Here is a 23,068-nt window from a genome sequence, read left to right as displayed (position 1 = left end):
TATTTGAATGCTAGAGTTCTTGGTTGCATGGAAATCTTGTGGTTAACTGTTCATCTTTAAGCCCATTCACAAATCTTCTGTGACTCTCGAGCCAGAAATGAGTGCTCCTTTGAGAATGTTTCAGGCATTTCCTGTGAAACACCATCTTGTTGTGTTCATAGGAAATTTTGAAACAAGCAGAAAGTAGCAGAGAAAGATATCACATGCAGAATTTACATTCTACTTCAGAAGATCCCAAGTGTTGAAACTGCTGACTGCAGCAATCAGAAGTTATATTACAATGTATGTGCAGAATTCATGTTTCTATGTGATTATTCAAATAATTAAATGAGCAAAGATTATAAACTGGTGGCAGAGATGGAGGAGTGCAAGAGCTTGGGCCTTCAGTTGCTCTTGGTTAAGTATTTTGTAGTCTTTGGTATGTCTTGAGAGTGTTGGGAAATTGATGGATATGGCCCTTTGGTCTTGAGTTTCCCGGGGCTGCCAGCACTTAGGTGTACATTCTTTCCCTTTTTGCCTAACTTCCTCTCTTTGAAGTAGAGATCAGGCTTCCATTGAAAACAGAAGTTGCCCAGATACATGACACACAGACATCTGACTTTGAGGGCACTTGAAAGGCTTCTATTACTTTCTTTTAACATTTCAGTCTCATAATATCATCCTAAATCACAGTACAGAATGAAAGCACAGTAGTAGCCTTCTAGATCCCCTTTGTGCTGTAGAAAGCTTAGTGCTGTATGTACAGGATCTCTCAAGGTCTGGCTGAGACTTCAGCTGCATTGTCTTCCATATGTTTGGAAAAAAATCTCCATCATCTGTGTCTAATTTAGCAGAGAGCTGGAATGCCGGAAACATATTTTCGTTCCTGATGAAATATAGCTGCATGTTCACTGCAAATGAAAGCATTGCATTGGAGTTGTTCCTCTGTGTGCACAACAGAGGATTTCCACACTGTAGCTTTTTATCTATTTATAGGCTATGGTCCACATCTCTGCAGCATGGGCTGAGCCTCGGGGTGCAGTGGGCTGATATTAGAGCTAATAGTTGTGGTTCTAGTCAACCTATGTAGTATGGAGGAGCTATTGCCCTGCCCTTGCTCTCTCTGTATGCACCTGCATGATGACCTGATGTCCACGATCTCTCATGTCCAGTGAAAAAGCATTTGATAGAGTTTGATAACTTTATGTTGTGTGTTTGGACTCTTAGGCTGGCCTTGGAGTAGATTAGAATCATAAATCACAGAATCACAGAATGGCCTAGGTTGAAAAGGACCACAGTGATCATCTAGTTTCAACCCCCCTGCTATGTGCAGGGTCACCAGCCACTAGACCAGGCTGCCCAAAGCCACATCCAACCTGGCAACCTAGATGAGACAGCTGTGTTTGAATCCTAGTCACAAATAGCAATTCAGTTAATTTCATTGTCATTTCACTGAAGCATGTGACAAATTTCACCATTCTAAGAGGCAAACTTCTCCAATAAGAACTTTTAAGATTAAGATTTCAGAAGAGTTGGTGCTGTTAAGCACTGCTGTAATTTTGTATGCATTTTTCCAGATATCTTTACCAGCTTATTGCCAGGGAAGCTGAATGCTGTCAACAGAATAAATCTAACATCTGTCAACTATGCTCGACTCTTTCTCAGCTTGCTGAATCTGGGTATTTTATGTCTAAAGCTATTTTTGAAATTTTTGAAACTTTGGGAACTTTCTAGGTACTTGAATGTTTTGTTCAGAAATGCAGTGTCTAGGATGTGTTGATGCTTACTCTTAGTATTGAAATGGCACCAGTGATCTTAAGTCTTCAAAGCGACCAAGACTGTAAAATAACAAAAATAGAAATGTGAAGAAAAAGTAAAGGACACCTGTTCTGCAGCCTCACGAGTACCAGTGTCTGTTTTCCTGGAAAAATGCAATTGATGAAGTGCTTTTCACTGTTTTTTACCAGCTGTCTTAGCTTCAGAAAAAGTCAGTTTACATTTTTGCATTCATAAAAGGCTAAGTACAGTCTTGAACCACTGTGTCTATTGGGAGATGTACTGAAAAATCTTACTCAAGCTTGTATCTGTTCTGATCAAATTGGTTTTTAAATTTACGTAAGGGATAACTCAAGCTGGTATAATCAAGACAGTTTTCATAAGCAGAATTGTTACTGTTCATAAGCAGGCTTGCTACTAGGATATTTTGCTTTCTAACTTAGAGGAACAGCAGAATGAAAAAGTAATGAAGTATTCAGAGGATAAAAAATGGTAGCAAACAATCTATCAGTGAGACTGTATTGCTTTGTAATATGTAGTGTTTTTTCATTAGTGCAAGTTTTCACTGAAGTATAAGATGCATTCCAGACACTCAGTACTTGAAGCCATTGCTAATCTAGAGAGTTTAGGACCCCCTGAAATGACTGTGTGCCCACGTGTGCACAATCAGTGTGCCTTCCCTCTTTCCTTCTTTGGTGTTCTCTCTGAAATCATGAGCTTACCACAGTCCAGTGCCCGCAGAGTGCTGCTCAGGATGAAGGTATTTGAGTTAAAATCCCTTACGTTGGCATTTCTGCTTTCTGTTCTAAAGGTTGGTTATACAGTTTCATGGGAAAACTTGCACATAACGTACAGTTATAAAACAGAGGAAGTCGCACCTGAAACTTTTACCCAACTCCACTGCACTAGATTGATTGATGGAATGATCTGTGGTGCTGACAACGGCACTTAGAAGTCACCTTACAGAATTCATACTTTTCAAAATGCATTGTGTTTTACAAAAACAAATTATTTATGTGTTTAGGCAAGTAAGGGAGCTGCTTGAATTTGTTGGGTACTGATTTGAATGTCTGGTGGTATCCTGCACTGATAAACACATTGCTTTTGAAGTGCAGGATGGTATTAGTACATGTTACAGGTAGCATAAAGGTTACTGGTGTGGAAAAAATGTGATCTTCCAAAAAAATATTTTTGCAATGGCAGTTTTGATATTTGTAATAGATGAGAGACAGAAAACCTCATTTATTCTGTGAAAGGAATTTGACTTGGTTCTGTTTTTCTTCAACAGTGACCACCAAAGAGATGGAAAAGATGAGATAGCAGCTCTCACCAGTATGTACATGGCACTAAAAATCCTAGAGTGCAATGGCTCTGCAGCGAGAGCTAGGATGTAGGTTCTTGGTTGCTTTGACTACAGCACTGTAAAATAGCAAGGCCCTCTGAATATGCTTGGTAACGTCCTTCCCCTTGGGCATGCTGATACCCTGCTGTATGGATCAAGACATAAAGCACAGGTTCTCCCTGCTGTGAAGGGAGTTGGTAGGAGAAGGTAGATTATGCTACTAAGCTTTATGTTGTTTTATGCTGTTAATGAGCTGTCATTCACAGTAGGGGGGACCTCATGTTCTCCAGATAGCTCACCACTCTTAAAGGAGGTGCTGAACACATTAAACTACAAAAACATGGATGTTCTCAGTCCATTCCTGGAAATTCAGGACCTGCTGTGGTGTTCCTTTGTGTCTGTCTTGGGGGGCTAATGCAACCACTTTTCTTTTTGCAGCATACTTGACTTTGAGAGTCAAGGCTATGTGTCCTGAGGCTGGCTTAGGGCTTATGGAATCAGTCAGGTTGGAAGAGATCTCTAAGATCATTGTCCAAATGTTAATGAAGATGGGGATATTGTGAGCAGGGAGCTTTACTAGAAGGGGCAGTGCCACAGTGGTTTCATTAGCAGTAGCACTGCAGCATCTTTTTTTTAACTGAAACAGTTTAGAGGGTATGAGAGTTGGTACTACTTTCTGCAATATATAAAGGATTTTGGACTCTGTTTCTATTGCAAATTTGGTTTTAAAGAAGTGAAACGTTAACTTTGTAAGTACACATTAATACTTTCCCGGGCTGAAGGTGGAAATACCAACTAGAAAGTAATGGTGCTTATTTTGTGTTGGCTCTCTCCATGGAAAGACAGACATAGGCTTTTAAAAATGTTGACTGTATTATCTCAGTTCTGTAGTGTGGAAATTCATCAGTATGGTTAATGTTTTCAAGTGACAGAGGCAATTACCATTTACATAAAACATTTCTGAAAAGCATTAGAGCTGGAGTGATTCCTGCTCAAAAGTAAATCTATGTTAAGTTTAGGTCCTGCTGAGGCTGGCATGAAGGGAAAACATAAATATTCGTTCTGCTGGTGCAGTGAGTATGAATGGAAGGGGCTGCACACCTGAGAGTGCCAAACCTGAGCCTTTGAATCTGACTTGACAATCTGTGGTCCTGAGACTGTGCTGCAAAAGAGGGTGGGTGCTTGCTACCTGCATACAGTCCATGGAGGCTTCTCTGCTGTCAGCATGCTTGCTTGCAGGCATGCTGCACGCGATGTACCTGCAGACATGTGCCCTTAGAGCTGTTCTTGGGATGCTGCTGGTGCAGGTGCAAAGGGGACCTGGTGATTACAGGGGATTTTTCTCTACCTAGTTGTGGAGCATGCTTCGTGCAAAAGGGGAGTAATGTTTACTTGACCTCCAGGTTTTTGCTAAGGAGCAAGTGAGTTGAAAGCATTGAGGAAGCAGTCAATTGCAGCAGATCTGGGAGGAGGTTGCTGCTGCTGCTAACAAACTAAACCCTGTTTTTTTTCCCCCCTGCTTGCACACTTAGCAAATGTAATTGCAACATCTTAATTATTTTGGTCAGTTTTACAAGAAACAAAGGAAGCTCCAACTGCTGTGAGAGTAGAAGGACAGCATGGAAAGTTGTGTTGGATTTCCTACCAGGGCATGCAGCTGCGTTGCTGTCTGAGAGCTTGCTGACTTCCATACCCGGATGCTTTTGGCTGTCAGTCTTTGAGAACAAAGAGTAGTGCCAGAGATTTTTTTTTATACTTCAAGGATTATGTACTGAAATCATGTTTGGACCGATCTCTTAATCAATTCCCTTTTGTAAGACGATGCTGTAAATGCTGAAGTATTCACCAGTGGCATGTGTGAATTATGTTGTTTTTAAGTTGTCCTTGTGATCACTCTCTCTATGTAAAGTATGAAGCTGTAAACAGGATTTGGGGTTTTTCAGTGTCAGATGCTTGGAGGCAGTGTACTCATTAGTTGGGAGTGACATCTGGGAGCTGGAAGATCTTTTTGCTCTTCCAGATGCTGCCTTTGACTTGCTCTTTGACCTTTTAGCTGCTCAGCATTTCAGCCTGACTTGCCAACTGTTCTGCAGTTCTCTGCCCGTCTTACATCACTTGACCCTTCAGCTGCCAGTGGTTCTTCTTTATCTATTCTGTTTTGTCTGCTTTTTCAGATTGTAACAGATGATATCTTGCAGTGTGAATTTCTCTGTAGTATCACCACTTATACAGAACAAGCCTGAAGCGGAAGCCTGGGTAGAAACCTGGAAGATGTGTGACCACTCTGCTTCCTTCATACCTTCACTTCCTCTGTCACACTGGCAGCATCAGCCTTGTCTTGCAGCTCTATGATCCAAAGTGAGGAAAAGCCTGACAGTATGCATAATAAGTAACCTGCAGAAACATGACAGAGATGGTGTTATCCTTACAACTTCCTCTGTATGCTTTCAAAACTCTTCTTAGTGGTGTGCAATTGCTGCTAAATCAGACTATTTCAGGCCGTCTGCACTTGGGAAGAGATAGCTAGACCAACTATATTGCCAGTATGTGACAGTTTTCCAAGTCTTTTATAGATGGAGTCCATCTTAACTCGGAAATCCTCAGCCGGATGAGGAGGTGTGGTGGAAAGAACAGAGTTGCTTACAGTTGTCAGAGAAGTGTAACAGACAAAGGGCTCCTAGTTGTACAGCTTTGTTATACCTCCTGCTACTGCAAAAGTGATGGAAGGATAAATATTGTCTATCTGAAGATTGTATTAAAACAGTAGGAACAACCTTGGAACAACTGCCCAAAGTATGTTATGGAACTAAGCTGTAGTCACTGAGCTGCAGCAATTGCTTTGCTGTATGTAGCAGGAACTGACAGATTCTGAGGACACCTGGAAAGAAATAATCAAGTCACCTAAGTACACTCTCTAGCAAGGAAACCAATATGACTTTGCTCTGTGGAGAGAAAATATATTTTGGCAAGTAGAGAAATTATGCGTTTAGGAGTGATTCAGAGCTCCCTTCAATGCTGGCTGCAGAAAGGACATAAAATGAGTGGCAAGATGTTCTACAAATTTACCAGAATTTTGTATCAAAGGCCATGCTTAATACCCAGGCACTACCGTTATTTTGTTATTTCAGCAGTAACTGTAGAGCATCTGGCATACTAGAGCTTCCTTCCCACCAGTTTTGGATGTGTGCTGTCCCAAATATATTGTGGTGTGTGTTTCTTGATATTCTGATCATTACGTGATTCCTGTAACGTGAGTTTATTTGATGTCCCTCAGTGACTAGATTCATACAAGAATGGATACTGCTGGCACCATAAATGGTGATAGAGGCTTGCTGGTGTCCACATCTCATTTACGTGGCTTATACTGTGTGTATCTGAGCCAACACCCACCATAACCACAGAAGCTATATATGCATACACAGAAATTGATGTGTTCAGGTACTATTCCCCTAAGAATCCTAAGAGAATTTGGTAACTGATATTAATTGTAACTTGGTAAGATTCGAATGCGTTCAAATAGTCTTTTAAAATTCTCTTTTATTTGTGCTTTTTATAGTTATGCTTGGATCTGTGTAAGTAAACTGCATACTTAGAAAAGTTTGTATGCTGAATTCAACCTAGGTACTGAAGTGTTATATTTGACCATGAACTCAACATCTTGGCAAAAGTATTGGCTCCTTCTTTTTGGGACCAATCCCCAAATGCACTGAGAAATGTCTTTCCGTTGGCTTCACTGGACTATGGATCAGACCTTCTCTAATCTGACACAGCTTTTATGATTTTTGTCTTGCTGAAGAATTATGTAGGCTTTGGAAGTGAATTATTTCAAGCAAAATATCTTCAGCCTATTCCTGATAAGACAAACATAAGAATGGGGAATTCAGAGTGGCCAGATGTCTGTGATTAGGGCTGCTACTGCCAGTAGCACGAAAGGCTCTCAGATGTCTCAGGCAGCCTACTGGATGAAAGTATAACGTGCGTTCCAAAGGTGTTTGGAGAGCCACTGGCAAGTGCATGGCCACAGCTTTTGAATTAAGTATAAGGCAGGAATACTTCAAAATCTGTCCTTGCTGTAATAGAACTTGAGAGACTCTCCTTGCAGTGTAAAAATGGTTGCTAAGCAGTAGCAGAATGTCAACTCTTCTCTTTGAGTACTTTTTAACCTCTTTGGCATGTGTTTTCCTTTCGTATACACAACTGATGAATAGTGCCTGGCTTGAAGTGCCCTGATAGGGAGAAGTAGGACAATCTTTTGCTGCCTGCAGCAGCTGCTCACAAATGTGTCCCACGTTGCCTCAGAGATACAGGTGTCTTCAGATGTAGTGCAGGATAACTGCTGACAATGTCTTCACTCAACAGTATTAAAAAGTTTTTATTCAGGCAGACCAAACAAGGAAGAATCAAAAGGAAATTCTGTGCTTGGAGGCAGTGCTCTGTACCTGAAAGAAGCTGAGAACCTTAAACTTAGACACTTTGCTTACGCAGCTCAGGGAAAATAAGCAGAAAGGAACCCAAAATTAGACATTGCTTGGAAAATTAGCTGTATCTCATTAAAGTGTTGAAATATTGAAACCTAGTTGTATATAGCACCCTTGTGATGTAAAGACTTGTGATTTTGGCACACAAATGTGTGTATATTTAGATGGCAGATATTATTCATCGAAAAACTGAGACTGCTGCTGATGGAAAATCTGAGCCTTTTGCAGGTTATCTCTCAATGCCCCCGGTGCAGAGAAGTAACTTCTGTGCAGACTTGTGGTGTTTGCCAACAGGGGAGAAAGGAGAGCAGAATTGTTGGGCCAGAGGAGGTGGTTGGGGCCAGTGCTCTCAGGCTTCTCACCTTGATTCATTTGGGTCCAGATTGGCCTTGGCCTGCAAAGAAACAGTGTGTGGTTGGATGGCAAGAGTGGAGATGGGTTACTGGAAGGGAAAGCTGGTGCAACTTTGCGTGCTGTAAATGTGTTCTCTAGGCCATGAGAAATTTCAGAGAGAATAAGATCATACAGCAAACCAGGGTTTCCTGCCAAATGTATCTTGTTACAGTCCTGTGACTATTCAGTGTAACTGGATTTGTTGTGTTTTAATGACTTTTCCAACAATTTCCTGGCAAAGGGCTGAGATTTGGTGGGAGCTGCCCGGTTCCATGTTTCAAGTATCAAGTGAGCAGTAGCTGAGAAGAAATGCTTCCCTGCTCTTTGTGCACGGCACCAGCACAGCCCTTCTGCTTGGAGCATGGAGAATGTTGGTACTGATATTGATCTTTGAGCCAGTCCAGTGAGAAGGGCTGAGGAATGTTCCTTGTATTTTAATTTCTCTCTTAATGTTTAGGCAACCCTGAGAATGTTGCTCACAGCCAGCCACGAGTGAATGGATTGTGTAGGATTTCTTTGACTCTGGTCATTACTTAGGCTGGAGGCTGGCCAAGTCTATAGAGTTTACTCTGGCAGAAAGTGCAAGTTGCATTTCCTGCTCAGAAGATGAGCATGAGGAATATGCTCAATTCAGTGCTTGAAAATGTATGACTTTCTACCTCATCTCCTGAGAGTGAGAGGGCTTGGAGTACGTTGGTATAATTCCACACTTTGTCATATGTTATTTACATACTGTTTGCACCTTGTTCTCTGCGTTGGTGCCAGCACCCTGATATTACTGCAATTTATTTTTATGATCTTGCTGTTGAAGCAGCTGTAAAAACAACTAGTGAAAGTGAGCCAGCTGCTGGAATTTCTGATTCAGCCTGGTCAGTAGTAGGCAGATTCTGAAAGGAAAGGAGAGATGGAAAACAACAAATAAACTTAGTCTCATGTCTGACTATAATAATGTGTAACAAAAATGTGTTGGGTGGCTGGAACTAGATACTGCAGAGAATCATTTCACTGATAAAAGAAATAATATGGCCGTTTGTACGGGAAGTGTCGAAGTATAGAATATCACATTAGTTTAACGGAAATCTTACTCCCACATGTGAGAACTTAGTGCTCGTGGAAAGTTGTCTGTCCTGCACCTCGTTTGTTTTAGTACTACAGAAATACTTTGGTATATTTTATCAACAAGGAGATATAAGTCAATTAACACTTTGCTTGTCTAGTTAAATAGAAATACTTAGCTCAAGGACTGATGTCAGTACTAGTGCAGTGTGTTTGTGGAATGAAACAGAAATACCTTTCACCCAAGTAGTAAGTTGGTTGTAACTCTGGTGGTCAGATTCCTGTTTGTGGTCTGGGGGGACCTGGTTTCCTTAAGACTGCACTAAGACAAGTAATTACCTAAGATTTTCTTTTGGTTTTGCATGGAGGCTGGCCTAAGTGGCAGCAATAGATCAAGCTGGCTTGGGTTTTCTGCAGGGATGCAGCAAGGAGCAACATGTAGTCCAAGATAATCATTTTGGTAATGCTACGATAATGATTGCGCTTTGTGATCTTAGAGGTCTTTTCCATTCTAAATGATTCTATGATTCTAATCTGTGATAAATTCCAGTTAGGGGATCGGTTATGTGATGGGATATCTAATTATTTACTGTCCATCATACCGGGAGATTAACTTCATTACTTTATTAAAAAAAAAAAAGCTGGATTATCTGGTAGAGATATGTCAGATAATGCTGAATGAGGTGTGAGTAGTAGGAAGCATCCTGCCTTCTTCAGTATGAAGATGTACTGTCAATTCATTGCTGCTTACTGCCCATAATCCAGCAGTACTAACCTTGAGAAAAAAGCTGATGTCTTCCTCAGTGCCAATGACGATATCTTGCACTAGCTGAAAAAAATCTTTTGCCTCTTTTCTGTTTTTTGCGACAACTAATTTCATCACTATTGCAGTCTCTTGTAGCTGAGTAGTACTTGCTCAGCTGGTGGGTGCCAGTCAGGGCTTGATTGTTTTCTAGTTTTGTTGAAAATGAACAGGTTACAGCTTGGCTTGTGATCTGACTTTTTTCCCTTTTCCTCTTCTGGGCAGGAGAGTTGCTCAGACCCAGTATGGACGAACACAATGGCTCTGTGGAGATGCCCCCTGCAAGCCAAGGGCGGCATGGCACAATCAAGTGTGGATGGCTGCGAAAGCAAGGAGGCTTCGTCAAGACCTGGCACACACGCTGGTTTGTTCTCAAAGGGGACCAGCTTTATTATTTCAAAGATGAAGATGAAGTCAAGCCTCTGGTAAGCGACAGTCCTAAGTTAACATAAGTGGAGTTATCACATTTTAAGAAACCTCTCCCTCTCTGTCTTGGATTCTGTAAAACTTGAGGTTTTGTTTACTGTGAATGCAGAATCGAGTCAGGCCTTGGCAGTTGCATGGTTCCCCATACGATCTCTAAAGTTTCTTTTTCCCAGTCAGGTTTTCTCATTACAGTGTTTTTAAAGGGAAGTAGTCCAAACAAAGCTCAAGTGGCAAAAATCAGTGTGATATACTTACCTGAGGCGTATGGATAAGCTGTCTTTTAAAAGGTACTGGGTATTTTTTTTTTGCTATTTAAAATATTGGAGTATTTCTACTTTGTGTCTTTACAGATAGGAAATCCCCTAAGACTGTAGCCTAGATACCTTGCCATCTGTAGTGTAGATTAGACTTCTGTTTGCTGCCTGGTTCTGGTATGGTAATTTACTGCTCCTTAATGTTCATCTACTTTCTTACTTATTTAACTTTTTGACAGGCATGCTTTAGGGTGTCTATCTCTAGAGTGCCATGAGAACAGAGTAAATAACTTTTTTGCCTTTTAGCTCAGGGCAAGTCTGAGCCCCTCTGATAATAAGTTGAGAAATCTTGTGCTAGCACCTTCAGCAGTGTGGTAGTTGTTGATCATCCCCATCTGCGACTTTAGAAAATGCTCTGTGAATTGTCTGTGCAGATGTTTGAATACATATCACACTCATATCTTTGTCTATTACATTTCTGATGGTTTATGTTTATGTGGATTTTCTCAGTGACTTGAGAGATGTAGAACTTGTTAATCCAGCTTCCTATATAGTAAAGGCCACAGCTTACAGTGTGCAATTATGGTGCATGTGTTAAGAAAGTATTCAGTCTTGAGGTCCTGTTCCCAAAGAAAGTACTTGTTTATGCTGCTTTCAAAGCATCATTTTCACGTGACAGCCTTGGTAACTGTTTCCTCTTAAAACACTGTCAGACAGCATAGGTTAACTAAATAATCTATGGTGTTTTTACATTACTTGTTATACATCAGTGTGAGTGTTTTATGAAGTAATAATTTTGGGGAAGTAAATGTATCTCTAATAATTTTGATAATCAAGAGTTGGAAAAGCAGCCATCAAAACAAAAGTGTTTATGAGCCAGCCCAGATTTTGGGAAGTACAGCTTTTCTTCCTAGCACTTGACATCTGGCAGCATGTTTGCATAGGAGGATGTTGTTGCTTTTTGAGAGGTGACGCTACTGTATTGCATGGAGCATTTTACAGCACTATGGAGCACAATTTTTTAATTTCTTTGCCATTACTTCAGGAGATGTTATCACTTGCTGCATCCCTTTTGCGAGATAGAGGTGGATATTCTGATCTTCTAATTTCGATGATAAGCTTGGTAGTGGTTGATGTCATTAGGTAAGAGTTTGCTTGAGTTTACAATGTAAGTCTGAAATAGTTGATGAAGATGCCCGCAGATAAAAAGGTTTCTTTCTGTTAGGCTTGGAAAATGAATGGGCCAACTCAAATAGTGTTTAGTCAGTGTCTCAAATTGTACAAGTATTGGTTGCTGAAATACATCCCAAGCTTAATACCATGTATGGAAGTGCTTTTTCTATGTACATAGAAGGATCTGCTGCATTCAATTCAGTAAGAAAATTACTGTGACCTTCTAGGAGCCCTGGTGTGCTTTTAGTGGAGACGTAAAGAGAAAAAGTCAAGTGATAGGATCAATTTCCAGTGTACGAAGATATTGTCAGGAGGTAGAGAACAGCATTATGTCAATATTATACTAGCAGCGTACTATTGGATTTGTGTTCAGGACAAGTAATAGTTTCTTACTAGATATGATTCATTTAGACAATAATGTAATAGAAAATGGAAGAGAGTTAATGGGGTATATGGGTATTTTATTTTCCCTCAAACTGAATTGAAATTAGTATTTTGCTTTTTGGTTGGTTGTGCTTGGAAGCAGACACAGAGCTATGGTTCCTCATCTTGAGAAATACTCTGCATTTATAGAAGGGAGGAGAACTTGAGCAGGAGTAGATAGACAGTGAGCCAGTGAGTTTATCTTCCTAGCCCTAATGTGAATTTGGGAAATGCGGATTACAGCTTATGGTACTTGAGCATCTACTGAATTCACACCAGTCTGCTCTGTGTTTGGGATTTGGGTTTTGTCCAGTCTGGACTAAAAATTACACAGTGATGTTTGTATGTTTGGAAGTGTTGGAGATGTGAATGGAACTGAATTTGAGGAAAAATGAGATTTTAATCTAAGAGTGACTGTATGACAGGAGTCAACAGAAGAAATACAATCAGTAAATACCCTAGACTTTCTGTAACATGCTGTTCGTACTACAAACAGCTACAACTTTTACTGAAGTATGTGTGTACACTGACAAGCATTTTGGTATCAGTCTGTTACAGGCTTCAATTTAACTCTGTGTAAGTGTGAGGTAAGCTCTCTGCCGACCTGTATCAGCTGCCTACAGGCACACAGTGCTTGTACAAAAAAGCAGAGGGAAAAGAATATGCAGCTATCATAGTCAAAGTCAGTGACTTTTCACTCATTCCCTATTATCATCAAACATAATCTCACAGTTGAAGTATTTTAGTGATAAGAACAGCAATTGTCTTTTGCTCTGATATCCATGAAATATTTCGGAGGATCTGACTAAGATGGCAGAACTTTACAGAACATGCAGGTGTGAATAGTAATAGATATAGTTATAGGAAACAAAGAAGTGAGCAAGCCCATAACATATGAAGACGTCATATTTCTGATTATTCCATGTAATTTTTGCCTCCTGAAGAGGATACAGGATTTTACCTTGTTGATTTTTACCTGCTTCCTCTGGTAGTCACCTTATTCCTGACTGCCTGTTATGTTTTAGAAAGCCAATATTAAACTGGATCTAAAGGTCAGCTGTCCAGCTTGATGTGGGTGGCTGAAAAAAAATCAGCATTTAGTATCCTCCATAGTACAGCTGTTTACGTGCAGCTAGTGAAAACTTGTATCTTGCTTTCCCCTCTGCCCATGGTTAACTTCTGTGGTTTGTGAGTAGCAGTAGGGAGCTTCCAAGTGTTACCTTCTTGTTGTAGCTCTCAGTCTTACTTAAGGAAGTGAGTTTCTGGAAGCAAACCTGTCTGGATGGAGCATCACTGATATGTGTCTAAATGAATAAGAATAGGCAAGTTTTCCTGGGCTAGTCTGCGTTTGTGGCTTAGGCACCTGTTTAGTTGCCAGTATACAGCAGTGGCCTGCATGTTTATGGACTTGAATTTGAGGTGTGAAGAGATCTTAAAGATCTGCAAAATGACTTCCAGGAAGAACTTGGTGTATGCCTGATAATTGATGTTAATCTTACTCAGCTTATATACCATCTTGAACTTCTTGGCTTGTTGTTTTTGTCCACTAGTTAAAAAGAAATGGAGTCACTGTCCCTGGAGGTGTTCAAGAGCCATGGGGATGTGGCACTGAGGGACATGGTTACTGGGCATGGTGGGATGGGTTGGGGTTGGAATTGGTGATCTTAGCAGTCTTTTCCAACCTTCATGATTCTGTGATTTTTGTGAGTCAGTCTTTAATTGAAACTGAATAGCTGTCTGCTGGAATCTTAAGCACAGGTAACCACCATCTATAAGGGAAAGATTCTCTCTGATGTACAAACAGAATACTTTAAAGTACTGCTTTCCAGCGAAGTATGTGCTTTTCATCTAATCCAATTTGTGTGGAGGAAAGAAAAATTGGCAGCATATTTCATTTAATGGCATTAATAGGAAGCAGCCAACAAATTTCAGTTGCATTTTTTTAAAGCTTCCAGTGAATGTATTAAGTAGAAATTAATATGATAATTACAGGAATCTAAAATGAGTCTGCCCATAAGGGAAACCTGTGAGTACTGGATATGATGAAAGATTGAACATCATGCTTTTTTACAAGTAAAAAAGGAATGGATAACATTTCTAAGCACATGGGAAAACTTAACTGTACATGCATTTTAGAATTGCATTGCGAGAAATGACTGTGCTTGTTATCTAGAAGATTTCTAGTAAGGAAAGGGGAGTTTTATTTTTCATGATCATCCTTGTCAGTGAAAATCAGGAACCAGCTTTTGTGTGACTATGAAGAGCAGCACAACAGGCAGAACAATTCTCCATAGATACTGCTTGAAGCACAGCTGCAGCTTCTTTGGTTGTGACTGGGGAGGATGATGTGGAGCAACACCTGCATGCTTGGTTGGCTTTGTGTGCCTTGCTCAAAGACCTCCTGCCATCTCTTAAGGAGAAACTAAATGCATGGATGGAATGCAAGGAGATCCAGTTGAATCCTACATGAGGCTTTTAAAAAAGCCAGGTGACCTGGTGTTCTGCAAGAGTATGGTCAGCTGTCAACATGCCTGTAACATGCTTTGAAGCAGTCCTGACCGAAGACTGCCAGCTGGTTTTGCTGAGTTTTACCTAAAATACAAAGTAAAGAACAGGCAAGGGGCTCCACTTTCAGATGTCTGAGTAGGTCTTATTTTATCTGGCTCTGCCCCTACTCCAGTGTGCTCTGCCCATGAACAACTTGCTTCTGGGTATGTCTGCGCTGCAGGTTGCAGCAGAGCAGCTGTTAGTTTTGGGCTCTGTGCAGCCCCCACCTGGTGGTTCTTCCTCTGCCATCGCCATTCTGTTGGCTGGAACGTGAACTCTCTCATATTTCCTTTTCCTTCACTGCTTTCAACTTTGCAGAAAGGTGCTGCTCATTTTAGTTTTGTATGCGTCATGCAAACTTGAAACAGATTTTTGGGTTAGCCATGTGTTCCTGATGATTTTTCCTTTGAAACACTTAGCTGAAGGAAGAGAAGCCTCTATATAACACATCTTTCTATTTAGGGCAAGTGCATTTTTTTCCTTTCTCGTCATTCTTGGTCTCCATTCAGTGGTCATATGATCCCTCAAGTTTTAAATCAAGAAATTAACTTCTTAACACTATGACTGAATGAGTTTCAGATTAGATGAGGAGAGTTGCATTCTATGTGATCTGAGTGGCAGAATCTCCTGTATTCCTGTGCTTGTTTTCTGCTTAGGAAAACCAGGTCTTACCTGGCATGGTAGCTAGTAAAACTATCTGAACAGTTGTCCCTTTCATACTGCAAATGGACGTATTGGCTGTTTAATGTTGAAGTGAGAACTCCAAAACTGCTTGGGGTCTTTTTCTTTTAATGTGTTTTCTGGGAATGGCTTCACAGGTTTATTACTATAGCAGGCTCTTGGAACTTTGGCAGTGAAACTTTTGGAATGCAGAGGTGGCTATTGAAGGAGAAGTCTTAGCAGAGAGTATAGAGTTCTGCTATTTCTAATACCTGTCTGCCTTGAAGTTTATAGGTCTCTTATTGTTGCAGATTTCAGCAATTTATTTGGCCACATGCTTCTTTTTACCACAGTGACTTGAATCAGTGCAATTAAAGGTGTAATGTATTCTTGTCAGTAGATACTCATGGGAATTTTGTACAAAAGAGTTTAGTGTAGTAAGATTGTATTTTGAAACCAGGGCATTTCTGATGCCATGACTGTTATTTGGGAAAGGTTTTTCTCACATCTGCAAGATTGAATTTCTGTACTTGGCCTGAGACAAATATCCACAAACCCATTCATTGAGGTGCTCAGCTTGGAGGTGATCAGATTCCAGCTTTAATCCCTTCTTCTGCTTATTTCAGACCAAAAATGTGGAGCTAAACTTTCAGTAGTTGTTCTTTGTTCTATTTTATTACTTTGAAAATCTCCGGAGGCCTTGGGTTTGGCCCAGTAGGAGTCTTAAAAACTTTAACAGGGAGAAAAAGGTGTCTCATTCAGCAGTAAGCCCTGTGTTAATTAGAGGAGTGTCACTAATAAGTGTTGTACAGAGGTACATATTCTTTGCCAAATTCAGACAGTTCTTACTCAGTGCTTTGCCCTAGATGATGCTGATAGATATGTTTCCTTGAAGATGTTTTATTAGAGTTGAGTGTAACGCAAGGAGCATTCAGACCTGTACTTTGTACAAAGCTGTTGTTTACTCTGTTACCTAAAAGCTGGTGAATGCTTCTCCTTCATCAGCCTTCTCTGTGTATTTTAGCTTTTAGCATATTTTTGCTGTTCCAATAAAATTCTGAAAGTCAGGAGAATAATGAAAAGATGAGTCTGCCTGCTTGTGTGAGCACTGCAGCTTCAGTTCCTTTTCCACAGCCATTTGGGGAACCAACTACATGTTTCCAAACTGACATACCTTTACTCAGTCCAAGCTGGGAAATTAGTTTTTAGAAAATACTTTTAGGATAGAAAAAAACTAATGCTTTCATGGCAATAATTGGAGAATGATAGCACCATTGACCTACGTGTGCATTCAGAGCTAAAGCTCCCAAGTGTGCTACCATGTGTTGTACAAACTGTGCAGTTAGACTTAGCTGGCAGCTGTTGCTAGATTGGAAAAGAGAGGCACTTGAATAATATGTAAGCTAGCCGACTGCCTCATTTCAGTTCTTAGTGGCCAGTGTGTCTGTTTATCCCAATTTTTCACTGCGCTGCCCCCAACTATTCTTTCTTGCAAAAGGGTGCGAAATCCTATGAGTTCTGAATCAAAATTAAACCTTTGTGCTTCAGTACGGTTTCACAGGCAAGTTGGGGCAAAGCTGCTCTTCCCTACCGGGGTCAGGTTTGGGGGAGCTGGCCTGTCTGTAAATACTTCTCAAGTCTTGCATGTACCATCTTGGCCTCTCTGCTTTTTTAGCCTCTGCCAAGTGGCAGGGTCTGCAGCAGAAGGAGAAGGGAGTTTTTCTTTTCACTTCACTCTGTTTCCTGCTGGGCGACAAGTGCTCTTCTGGTGAATGCTAAGGAGTGTGTATTTAACAGGTTAATGGGTTGCATGGAGAGGAGTAAGGAGGGCTCATGACTTCTGCTGGTTAAAAGTGCACCTGAGCTTATGCTGTGGTCATTGTTGCTGATTATCTTAACACCAACTTCTCTTCTGAAAGACGGCTGGTCTAAATTGCTAATTGTGCCAGTGGTTATTGCAAGCTCCCATACAGTGCATGCCTTCTGTCGCTCATTAGGACACCAGTGATCTGCTCTAGAAGTTTCAGCTGCTAGGAGGAGAGAAGCAGAAGAAGCTATGTGATCTTGAGTAAGGAGGTCACTTAAGATAATGACTCATAATGTGCTTTGAAGTCTGCCTGATCAGATTCAGGGAATTTGGTCAGCTCCAAACCTGGAGCTGGTGTAGTTAGCTTCTAACTTAGTGAGCTCAAGATGTGCACAAGTTTAATTTGTGCTATTATCTAATGCAGATCATATTTCAAGGAATTCTAGGTGCTTGCTCATTTTCTCACAGCTGTTGCTGTATAGCCAAAGACTAATTCTAGACAACTTTTTAGTAGTATTTTTTCATATCCTCTGATCTCAGACTTGTGCAGCTGGGATGTGTAAATGCTCTTCTGTGTGTATGTGATGAAAAGTGAGCTGGATCATATGCAAACTCAGAGACATTAAAACAGTGGATCAAGGCACACTGTATAACATCCGTGCTGTGGGGGGAAAAAGTGCCTCCTGAATGTGTTGCTTCTTAGGACCTTTAGGTTGCCACATGCTACCCTTACTTGCTGAGACATTTCCAATCCCTTCACACAGAACAAATTCCTGAGAATGGCCATTGCAGGTGGTATTTGTGTTGGCAGCCTCAGAGCAGGGGCTGAGGGCTGAATGCTAACAGAAGCAGCTAAAATTAATGTCCAGTGCTGGAGGGACATCCTTTTTAGCAGACTAAGAGCACAAAAGTTGAACTAACAAAAGTGCTCTCTGTTACTGCTTGGGCTGCAGAATAAAACTCATTAAAATCCTTCATTGCCTCTGCAACTGCCCACAAAGGGCTCCTGCTCTGAGTAATTGCAGCGTCTCCAAGAAAAAGCAAATGTTTCTAACTTCTGAATAATGACCACAAGTGATTAAGTAGTACTGAGGACATCCATAGACACAGGCATGAATTTTGGAAGCCCACCAACGTGAACTGAGCATTACTGCAGTGTGTTTGTCAGGCAGGTGATGGAAAACAGACTTAAGTCTGTGATTTAAGTAACAGGCTGATGTTTCATTAGGCTGATGCGTGGGCATTTACTAGAGCAGGCTGTGGATCTCAGGAGACTCATCTATGACCACTCAGCTGTGTTGGCTTTCATCTGTAGGTTGTGATTCAGCCCTATGTCTTCTCAACTGCCCCTTCAGCAAGGTGCAGAAGAAGTGAGGGGAGAAGTGAGATTCCTCTAAAGCTCTCAATTTCCTTTAAATGGAGGTGTATGAATTTCTGTATGCTACCAAAACTCTTCTGTTCTCAACTCCGTTGCCAGCAATGGGTAGCTATGTGGGAGTGAGCCTTAGCAAGATGCATGTGATAGTGAACTGCTGAAGTGAACTCTCATACCAACAACCATACCAAGTTATTCTGGAGAAGTCGAGCATTAGATTTCATTCACAGTCTAAGCAATAAAACATTTGTCATTTAACTAGTTTCATATCAACAGATCTTTTTCCTTTTGCTTCCTGGGTTTGATTGTTATTCCAGGTGTGTCTTAATTTTCTTTCTGTATTTATACAATGTCATTTATATAACTGGTGCTATCTGAGAAAGAGGTACTACCATGACTGAAAAATAAAACATACAGAGCCTCTGTGTGTGTCAGCCTTTTTGATTTACTGAAGTTTTTGGGTTATTTTCTGGTCAGTTGCCTCACTTTTGCCTAAGTTATCCTGAACTGGAGTGAGGGCTACAAGGTACATTAAATCTTCAGCACTTTATAATGCGACACTAAGAAGAAATGTTTACAGTGTGTTATCTTCCTGCTGGCTTGTACCAGGGCAAGAGTAAGTCCCACCTTTTTGTAAGGTGAGGAATTGGGATGCTCTCAGCTGGATGCAGCTGGGATTCACATAACTTGTGCTGAGATGTGGACTTTTTCCCCCTCAGAGCAGTTCCAAAACTTATTATGCAACATTTCTTCCAATGAGGACAGTTAGGAGGTAGGGTTTTAGGATCGGTGCGTTGTGGTCCTTTGAGTTAGGTGATGTTTCTCATGGATGTGTTGGATTGCAAGGAATGGATTTTACCTGATTTTGAAAACATCTGTGCAGGGCAGCAATTGTTTTAACCTATTTAGCATAATGACTGAATAGTGACTATTTTGATGTCCCTTTGCTTCACTGGGAAGATGTAACCTGTTGACTGAGCGAAGAGAACATCTACTGCTCTGAGCTCCCCAATGGCTGGTTTTGTGTCTAAATCAGAATTCAGTATTGTGAGGTAATTAAGCTATTCAGATGGCATCAAGCAAACACACAGTAGGAAAACAAAGATACTCACTCTTGGCTTATGCTAACAACACTGCTGTATTCTTGTACTGTGTTGATATGATGATATACTAAGTAAATGATGATACTAAATAAAGTAGTATTTCCTGTGAAGTGTTAAATTGAGCAGAATGAAGGTCTTCTAGGTTAAATTGTTGCAGCTTTTCATGTTTTGACAGCATTGTGACTTTTCTCTGTTACTTCTGTCCTGTACTTCTGAGAATACTGATGAGATGTTCAAAGTATTTGTTTACTGCTGTTCTTTGGAGAAGGTACAAGCAGGGAGAATTTGGAGAAGGGTTATGTGTGCCTGCAGAGCTGTACTGTCTCATTCCAATGTGGAGCCTGAATGTTTTGCTGTGGGCGTTTGGAGGCAAGTGTAAGCACTGGGGCAATGGGAAGGAGGGTGAAGTGGTAGAGAGGCTGGAATTAGAAACATTAGTATTGTCGAGTTTAAAAAAAAAAAAAAAAGGTGGGGGGAGGAAGAGCACAAAACAAGTGGCTGGGGAGTAGGATAGGGATTTCACAGAGGTGGGAAGAAGCAGAGCTGAACTTGGAGGACCTAAGGAACTGTGAAGATGTTTGTTAATCTGTTAACTATCATGCATCACATCCTCTGTTTTCTTCAAAGGCAAATTATTTTCTTGTGTTATTCTGTCTTGCTCAGCTTGCGAGACATAACCTACATCTGCAAGCGGCATTAAATTTAGTGTTTGGCTTGCAGAACTTCTTTTCATAAAAGACTGTAGCTGCTATTGTTTTTTAAACCTTAGGCAGTTTGCAGTGGAGCTCAGGAAGATCTGCTTTGCGGATAGTACAAGGACAAATGGATTTTTTGCAGAGTGCTCTCCAAGCCTCTGTGTGTAGATGTTTTTAGATTGGTGTTGGACAATAGAACAAAAACATTAAACCAGGCAACAAAATGCCAAAGGATTTCTGAGATGTTAAAACAGTACATATGATTCTTATCCATCAGTGGTGCCAGCAACAGAACAAGAAGCTGCTGGAGAATGAAAATAGCTAAAGGCAAATAATAAATAAAAAAAAAAATCAACTATTCTTCTGTGAACTGTGTCCAGCAGATCCCCTGTGTGCCACAAACATTTAGGAAGAGCATAATGGCTTTTTGTATAGGGTGGATGCTATCTAAAGAAGAATTATTGCACATGAAGTTCCTCTGTGTGTGCAGTCAGTGAGAAGGTGGAGTAGCAGATGTGGCTGCTGACTGTCTGCACAGATGATTTGGGAGCTGTGTGCCCAGCAGCAGTGTGAGGCAATCCTGAACAAAAAGCTGTGGCCATCTGCTTTGCAAGAGTTGACTGCAAGAACGTGTACAGATGACCTCCTTGTCTCACCTGACCCAAAGGTGACATTGCATCGAGGAAGCGTTTAGTGACCTAAACATTTCAGGAGGAGATCTCCTAATGGGTGCAGTTATCTCTGAAATTTGGAAACCCTGCCCATGAGGACTGCTGATGCAGAGCTCTAGGGTTGTAGCTGTGTCACCTGGAGAAGGGAGAGGCATTATTGCCTGCCCTTCTCTTTGTGAGGTTTAGAAGAGAGGGGAAGGAGCTGTTGGGAAGAGATGCAGAGATGGCTTTGGTGTGCTTGGGATTGGGGCAGCAGTGAAGCTGACCTGGAGGTGGGACAAGAAAAGAAACTGTTTTTTGTCAGGCCTCTCAAAAAGAAGAACTAACACTTAAAAAAAAATTCTCTAAAAAGAAAATGTTGAAGGTGAAGATGATGTATTTTAATGCAACTAAGTTCAAGATGAGTCTTTTCACATCCTATGTGAAATGTAGAACTGCAGGATACTTTGAAGCCCCTAGTGGACACCTTGCTTTCCAGATGAATTCAGTGCATTTCTGTGGGCTCTTGCCAAGAAAACCAGAATTTCTAGGATAAGCCATTTGAGGTGCAGAACATGGAAGAGATCTGGAAATTTAGTGCAGTTTTGGGTAGCAGGAAGAGAATGGGGGTGAATGCCCCATACTGGGAGGCTTTCAAAGCCTGGGCAGCCTTGTCTGCTGAGTGGCAACTAGCCCACAGCAGGCAGTTGAGACTGAGTGGGATTTAAAGTCATTTTTAACCCAATCCATTCTGTGCTTTTATAATTCTGTGCTTTGGTCTTGCTGGTTTGCATAGAAAGCAAAGGAGATGCCTAAACTGTGAGGTTATTGGATGAGGACATGCACAGGCTTCTCACATGCGTGTCATGACTATTGGGATGAAAATGTGCTTGACAGTGTCTAGGGGATTGTAGACTAAGAAACTGGAGGTGCTGACAGCGCTGTGAATCTGAAGGCAAGCAGGGAAAGGCAACCTGAGGAAGTCTTAGGCCTACTGCTGCTGTGTGCAAATGAGAAACATAAGCACAGCATGGCCCAGAAGTGTTGTGAGAAATATACATAGTTCTTTGCTTTCCCTGAGAGATGACTGACCTTTCATCATTTCACTGACTCTAGGCACAGTTTTCTTAAATGTATTACACTCATTTTCCGAATGAATATAAATACCTTACTCTGTGTCTGCTAGAACAGCTAATGTTTTTAGTTTCTTTCTCTGAGTGGTGGTGAATTGTTTAAAAAAAAAAAAAAAAAAGCTGTAGTCACTTTCATTTTAGGCTACTTCGTTCACAACAGCGATTGTTACATCAGTGAAAAATACCTTAAATTCCCTTACAGGAGCAGACCCTGGGTTTTTAATTTTTTTTAAAAGAAAAAAGTTGGGCACAGGTGGGTAAGTACTTCTCCAGGCTCCTGGCAGCACAGCATGGCTTAGGACAGACCATGACCTTACCAAGTGGGGAACCAGCAGCTTGTCCTCAGGGCTTCCCAGGTGGGTGCATGGGGATGTCTTGCCTGGCACAAAAGCTGGGTAAGTTCTGAACAGCAACTTCAGTTGTTATGTTGGGCGACAGTGGCAAAAAAAAAAAAAAAAGGCTGTAATGACTGAAATCAGTCCCCCAGCAGCAGTGTGTGCCAGGCAGTGGCCGTGATCAAGTAGCAGAAATTTGGGGATTTCTAATACTTTTCCCTTTTTCAAGAAACTTGGGAGCGGAAAGGGCACAGCTTGGGTCGTATCAATGTGGAGATGGAATCTACATGGGGGATGTCAACCTAGCTGGCTCTGTGCCAGTGAAGGGACTGTGCTGAGAGCAGTGGGTGCAGAGCTGAGTGCAGGTGACAACAACTGTGTATGGGGAAGTACAGGTGCTTGTTATTTGCCTTCCCAGCTCATTTTCCTCAGCTGTGCAAGGTCCAGCTCCTTACCCTACCATGGATAAGCAGTGCAGCTACTGTGCAGTTTCCTTCCTGAGGTGTTCTCAAGGCAGAAGGATCTATTTTCCAAAAATATTAGATAATAGGCAGTTATGCACTCCTGAATATGCTTGGTGGTGGAGTAAGACCACAAGTGTGCACGGGATGGAAAAGCTTTGCAATCTTCTGTGGGCAGAGACTGAGTATCCCAAAATGAA

The 23,068-nt window shown here is 41.2% G+C and overlaps 1 protein-coding gene across 8 annotated transcripts in view; it reads left to right on the top strand.

The window, feature by feature from the left end:
* ARHGAP24 (Rho GTPase activating protein 24) overlaps positions 1-23,068 on the top strand; it is a 199,959-nt gene that overhangs the window by 64,825 nt on the left and 112,066 nt on the right. For 6 of the 8 annotated variants that reach the window (XM_090138997.1, XM_090139000.1, XM_031596669.2 and 3 more), the window contains exon 2: positions 10,052-10,251. In XM_090138997.1, coding sequence (XP_089995123.1) covers positions 10,072-10,251 — 180 coding nt within the window. In that variant the 5' untranslated portion in view covers positions 10,052-10,071. Of the gene's footprint in view, positions 1-9,250; positions 9,274-10,051; positions 10,252-23,068 lie in introns of those variants that run through there. The other 2 variants (XM_090138999.1, XM_090139001.1) reach the window with 2 other exon arrangements.

Source organism: Phasianus colchicus, chromosome 4 (genome assembly GCF_987193195.1).
Source record: "Phasianus colchicus chromosome 4, bPhaCol1.hap1.1, whole genome shotgun sequence".
Taxonomy (NCBI): Eukaryota; Metazoa; Chordata; class Aves; order Galliformes; family Phasianidae; genus Phasianus; species Phasianus colchicus.
Note: the sequence above shows the minus strand (reverse complement) of the source record. Positions and strands in the feature narration are given on the sequence as shown.